Genomic DNA, 6,529 nt, shown 5'->3' with positions numbered 1-6,529 from the left:
TCTCAGATTCAGAAAAAGAGAAGCCCAGCATATGACATCAAAAGAAGAACTAACTTTTGCTTCTTCCAAAGGGCTAAGCCACTAGCCCAGAGAAATCAGGGAACTGTTTCAGCAGTGGTTTCTTGGATTGCAGGAGCAAGTCATATGAGTCCCCATCTGGCACTGAGCAGAGAGGCTGCTGCTTTGATCAAGAGGGAAATATTGAAAGGAAAAAGCTGTTTTCTCCTGAAACTTCTCATTAAGGCTCTTTTGGAAGCCTCAATGTATTTTATCTTCCTCTTTCCTGCCAAGTCTTAAACTCTAATCGCAGTGAGAAACATTTCTGATGCTTCAACTCACCTTTGCCTTGGGGATGGGAATGCATCACAGGATGGAAATGCATCACAAAGTTCAGCTTATTCTGGAGGTGCATTTTATTTTCTGAGGTTTTCTGCTCGAATTATGAATGCACGAGACAAATTTTCCTAACCAGATTGTTCCATGCCAAATTCCTTCATATTTGCCTTGTTTTCTGTCGGAGTTCTCAAAGATAAAGTTTGTGAAACAGCTTCATTGTGAGGCAGGATATTTTTACCACATACCTTGAGGGTGGATAGTGTAACATCACCAAAAGTTGGGGAGCATCTTGGATTGCTCCTGAGCTGCTCTAAACAGCTTCTACTCCAGATGTACAGCAACCCACCTAGCCACAGCAAGGGTCACATCTAGCCACCTAGATTTTGAACTACACAGGATACCTTTGGCCTTTACATCTCCAGCTTCCTCATGTATTTTAGGCACAGCTGATAAGCCAGAGAGGGTTTGAGCCATTCACATAGCAACATACATGTTTTGCCAAATAGATACCCCAGCAAGGAAGACAAATCTATCAAGATTATCAACAGAAAGGTCATTATAGATTTATTATCTATCTCCTGGAGATGGAGGAGTAACATAACCCAGCCAGTCACAGGTACAACAGAAGAAACTATGAATTCAAACAATATAGCGGAGTAACATAACCCAGTTTGACTACTCATGGGTGGAACAAACAAAGCCACAATCCTGCTCACCACAAGTGATACAACTGAAAAGAAGAGAAAGGAAAGTAAGGAACCCAACAGCCCTCACAAAGTCACCCTGTGGGAAATGCCAGATGAGATCATGTTTAGATTTTTACCTTGATCATTCAGAAGGTCCTTCCTCAGGGAAAACTCTGCCTGGTGCAGCCACCAGCAGGTGAACTCTGCCAGCAGGGCCTGCTTAAATCTTGTTCTGTTAACAAGCAGGACACCTGCTGCTGATCACTCAATTGGCTTTTGTCCACCGTTGGACAAAAATTTTCCTGGGCGAAACCCAATAAAAATGTTCTGGTGCTCATCTGGCCTTTCCCAGAACAGCTGATGGCTTCTCCTCACACCACCAATCCTCCTTGTCTTTGAGGAGAAGGGAATTGCCCATGTATCAAGCCCCAGTTCTGAGCATTTCAGTCCATTTCATGCCAACTGTGCCAGCTAGAGCAGCCAAGGGTGGCTCTGCTCCACAGCCAGGGTGGTTCTGGCTGGGCACACCGAGCCCTCGTGTCCATCGGTGCTGCAGGGTTCACCTGAGGGCTGGAAGTGCATCCACCCAGCAGGCAGAGCAGGGTGATAGAACCCCAGGGAGCACAGGATCTCCCCGGGGAAGCCCTCAGCAGTCTGTCTCTGTTGGCAGGACGGGACAGCCCCCCTGTGGATCGCCTCCCAGATGGGGCACAGTGAAGTGGTGCGGGTGATGCTGCTCCGCGGGGCCGAGCGCGACGCCGCGCGCCACGTGAGTACCACTGCCCCTGCACCCCGGCAGCTCCCGGGGCTTTCTCAACCTGCAGGGCTGCCTGAGTGGAAGCCTGGTGTCCTCAGAGTCCACCCTGTTGTCCAGCTTGTCAAGCTCCACCGTGGGCTCCCTTTTTCCTCTTGGGTCTGGGATGGCTTCAGGGAGGCATCTTCAGGAATGAGGGAGTGGAAATGGCCATATAAATGAGAAAAAAAAAGATGATACATGGTGTGGATTGTTCATTTTACCCTAAAGTTTTCACCAGGCAGAGGAACAATCCTCCAGATGTGCTAAACCCAGCAGCCTGTGCTGTGAAGGTGCCTCCTCAAAGGTGATGAGCAGAGGAGAGCTCCTCGGAGAGCTGCTGGCACCTCACCCCAGCCCAGGTGAAGCCCTGGCACTCACCCTCCTCTCTCTTTTGAAGGATGGCACAACTGCTTTGCTGAAGGCTGCCATCAAAGGGTACAACAACGTGATAGAAGAGCTGCTGAAATTCTCTCCCACGCTTGGCCTGCTGAAGGTTAGTGGTGAAACACATTTCGAGGCTGAAACTCCAGAAGGGAAAGGGTCTGATAAAAGACTTGGCATTTATGAGTGTGCCAGTGGAAGATGATAAAGAGCTTGAGCCCAACACAGTGGAAAAAAAGAAATGGTCTTATTTAGCCTGTAATGTCACACACAAATGAGTCTTTTCAAATTAAATTTGATTTTTGGAAGGAGGTGGTGAGTTTGATTTTTGGAAGGAGGAAGCCCATTGTGTCGTAGAAGGAATTCTGCTTTTTGATGTCTGATTTTATTTCTGCTGTAAATGAGCTGCTGTCAACAGTGCAGTTTTTCACATTATACCCTGCCCTGCATTTAGTCAGCAAAACTGTATCCTGAGAGATCTGCTGGGATAAGATTCTTTACTTGATTTTGTTTTCCTCTGAAGTCCAAGTGACTTGAAGCATACAGATATTTGGAACCTGCTTTTTAATAGCTGACCTAATTTTACGAGCCTATAAATCACTTTGATAACTTCCATGTATGCAACTAATTGGCAATTTTTATGCACTTGAAAATGACAGTGGCATTAACATTGTTGTTAATTCAAACCTTGGCAAATTGCAGAAAATTTGCTTTACAAGCTGAAGACAGAGAAGACAGTAAGGAAACAAAATATTCCCTTCTTAAAAAATGACTGCCTGGGAGGGTGTATGGTTAATTCCAAGTGTGGTAAAGCTTCCATGCTTACTGGAGCTGTCAGTTTGCAGCCACAGACAAAAGGCCAGCTATAAAATGTCACCATTCAGCCATCTGACATCGAGGGCATTAGTCTCCAGAGAAAGAAGATAAAGTGCCCAGATGGTTTCCATTACTGCTGGGCCTTCTGTTTCACTTGCTAATGGCTAATTGTGCCAGGCCACGTGAAACGTCTTCAGTTCACCTCTAATCTATGGGCAAGGGTAATTTTGAAAAGGAAATATTGCTGTGCTAGAATGAACTTGACTCATTTTAATGAAGGCATTTTAAAATCACCTCCTTCGGAGCCCACTGGCCTGGCAGCACCCTCTCCCTGTGATACCTCACCTCTCCAGTGTGACATCTTCCCCTTGGGTAGGCTTGTTCCTTGCCAAGAGTTGTGTTTCAGTGCCTGCAGCTTCCTTGCCATGCATAAAACTCCTCTGTTGGTGTGTTCTAGAATGGGACCTCTGCCCTGCACGCCGCTGTCCTGAGTGGCAACGTGAGGACAGTAGCACTGCTCCTCGAAGCAGGAGCAGACCCCTGCCTGAGGAACAAGGTAAGTCCTGCCCCCCCTGGGCTGGGCCAGGAGTGGAGATGTGTCCCCCACGTTGGTCCCTGGCTGCCTCTTGATCCTCTCCCACTGCCTGGTTGATTCATTTCTGTGTACCAGCATCTCTAAGGGTGCCAGGCAGATGGTGATACCCGTTCTTGTGAACTTACATCACCCTCAGAAACACCAAACCCTACACTCAAGCACCACAGATTCAATTATTAGCTTTAATTGTGGGATGTCTAGGTTGCTTTTTAGGCAAAGAGTAACCCTGTTTTGGCAAGTCCTCAGTTCTATTCACACCTCCACACAGATGTGTAAGGAGGGCATTTCTGCAGCAAGGGAAATGTGTATCTGAGTGCCTCTGATAAGGAAACTTGGTTAGAATTCAGCACATGCTAATAAAACAAAATTAAAATATAAATTGCACGCTTCTTCCTCTGCAGCAAGGGAAATGTGTATCTGAGTGCCTCTGATAAGGAAACTTGGTTAGAATTCAGCACATTGCTAATAAAACAAAATTTAAAAAAATAAATTACATGCTTCTTCCCCATATCTTAATGTAAAACTGTTAGTTTATTGAAATGGTTTCAAATTCTTTTTATAACAGCAATTTCTCAGCAGAAATATTCTGTAAACTGTTTTAATAGTACATGTTTGATAATTTACAGGAAAATATTTTCCTCTGAGTTGTGTTTATTTATTTTTATCATCTATTTATGACTGGGCGAATGGAAGTTTCTAATACAAGTCATCCAGCACATACCTTCTAAATGTTTTGGTCGTTTAATATCAAATCTGTGCCTTAGCTTTCTGCTTTATTCCACGGGATGGCAGCAGAGTTAATGCCTTGCACACAGTGGTGAGGTTCATTGGAGCTCCACTTTGATATCATCATCCAATCAATGTGCCAAGTCCTCTGCCATGGATGGTGATTTGCAGCAGGAGGGGGTGCAGCATGAGAAAGTCTGTGGCTGGAACCTCTCATGCTGATTTTTCTTTTAGTATAAATCACATGCAATTTGCAATTAATTTGTTACAAAATAACTTGCAACAGAATGCATTTGCAGGATAGAATCACTGACTTCCAGAAGTAGATTTGTTATAAATATGTTATCAAAACTGTATTCAGTAAATACATCAGACTCTGATGTTCTATTACCAACCCTACAGAACAGCACTGGCTTTTCATAGAAATTAATCTTTCCTTGGATTTTTATGGACTTGGGTGCTTAAAGACCTGCTTCACCTCCCTGAAATAAAAAAATCAGCAGCTGTGCTCTGTATTACTTCTGTGGTAGGAGCACAGGGAGCCCCAGGGACACCATTTAGCTTGGAAATCACTGAAAGGTGATTTCTGAACTCCAGCAGTGGTGGAGACAGCACTGGAATAACCCCGTCCTCACCATACCCAGTACCACCTTCCTCAGAGTTTAATATTTAAGCCCCGTTTTGGCATCAAATTGCTCATTTCTGCTAACCTCAGGCTGGTTTTGTTCCAGGCAAACGAGCTGCCAGCAGAGCTAACAAAAAACGAGCGCATCCTGCGGCTCCTGCGCGCCAAGGAGAAGCAAAGGACGAGCTAATGCTCTGCCCTGGGCAGAGAGACACCCCGAGTGCAGCAGCAGCAGCACAGAGCTCCTCTGCTGCCCGAGAAGGGCTCCTGGGGACAGCTCGGGACAGCTTGCAGGACTGGTTGGCCTCTCCAGCATGTGCTCCCTGAACGATGCCTCCGCCCGGTCCCGCCGAGAGGTGTTTGGGTGCTGCTGGTGCCGGAGCTGCTGGCTGCCCTAGCTCAGGCCATCCCTCTCTACCTCCAAGTGCTAGAGATGAGATCCCACCTGGGACATCCCAACAGGAAGATTCCTCCTGCCAGGCCACAGCTTTGGTTACTCCTCTGTGAAGCTCCGTGAGAATGATCCAAATCATGCCAGAAGCTACTGAGCAACCAGCAGGGAAGGAGAAGTCCTCCTCAGTGGTAGCACCTTGGTATCTGCCAAGCTGTCCAGCAACAAACACAGCAGAGGAGTTGAAAGCATGTTGCAATGAATACCCAGGGCTGTGGGGATCCACCCCCAACCCTGCAGCCTAGGGACATGCATTTCTGTGGGGAGGGGAGGACCAGTCCCAGGGCAAACCAGCCAGGGTGTGTCCTTCACTGCCCCAAGCAGATGGGGACTGGAGCTGCTGGACACAACAGCAGAGGGGCCATGCGAGTGGTCTACGTGTGCTCTGCCCACACACACACGTGGCACCCTGGTTTAGCACCCACAGCCACTATGCAATGCACTTCTGCCTCAGGTCTGAGCTAAGGGTGTGCAGTGTCCAGATGTTCCAGCAGCTGGGGAGAGCTCCACAGGGCCACCAACAGGGGCCTGGCAAATGTCATTTTGGCCTCTGTTGTGGTTGAGATGCTGTTGCCTGCGTGTGGAAGGCAGTGCAAGCTGTAGGTGGTTTGTGAAGAGCTGTTCTGGCCACGTTGCTGTCAGATGCTGCACCTAAAAGCCAGTTGTTTTTGCAATATAAAGAGCATATGCTATGTCCTGTTAGCCACAAAAGTGTTATTTTATAGTGAGCTGAGGTGTAAAGTTAGTTCAGTACTTAAATCTAGGCACTTCACCTGTCTTCAGACCTTGGCAAATGACACAAAAAGTGTTTTAAAGTTGAAGACAGAGAAGATGGTAAGGAAACAAAATATTCCCTGCTTAAAAAAAAAGTCTGCTTAGGACTCAGCTGATCTGTTGCACTTTTGCTTGACTGAGATAAGAAAAATAAACCTGTTTGTGAGCCAGCACAAATGAATGTAGTGCAAAATAGCCATATATATATTATCAAATCATAAAGTTATTCTTCTTGTAAGCAAGAAGTCAGGGTTCTGGTGAAGAGAACAGAAGTGAGTGTAGGTTTGCTTGCAGTCTGTAATTGCTATTTAATTTCTATTCATCATTAGGAAGAAAAGCTTTA

At 46.3% G+C, this 6,529-nt stretch overlaps 1 protein-coding gene across 1 annotated transcript; it reads left to right on the top strand.

Annotated features, from left to right (window-relative positions):
• Window positions 1–1,692: 1,692 nt before the first annotated feature.
• Window positions 1,693–5,151, top strand: ANKRD29 (ankyrin repeat domain 29; the record flags this gene model as incomplete). Its single annotated transcript, XM_008935301.1, has 4 exons — window positions 1,693–1,791; window positions 2,216–2,311; window positions 3,473–3,571; window positions 5,068–5,151. Coding segments are annotated over 4 exons (378 nt in total), but the record flags the coding sequence as incomplete, so codon positions are not given.
• Between the last annotated feature and the right edge of the window lie 1,378 nt (window positions 5,152–6,529).

Source organism: Merops nubicus, unplaced genomic scaffold (genome assembly GCF_000691845.1).
Source record: "Merops nubicus isolate BGI_N331 unplaced genomic scaffold, ASM69184v1 scaffold13112, whole genome shotgun sequence".
In the NCBI taxonomy this organism is placed as follows: domain Eukaryota; kingdom Metazoa; phylum Chordata; class Aves; order Coraciiformes; family Meropidae; genus Merops; species Merops nubicus.
Note: the sequence above shows the minus strand (reverse complement) of the source record. Positions and strands in the feature narration are given on the sequence as shown.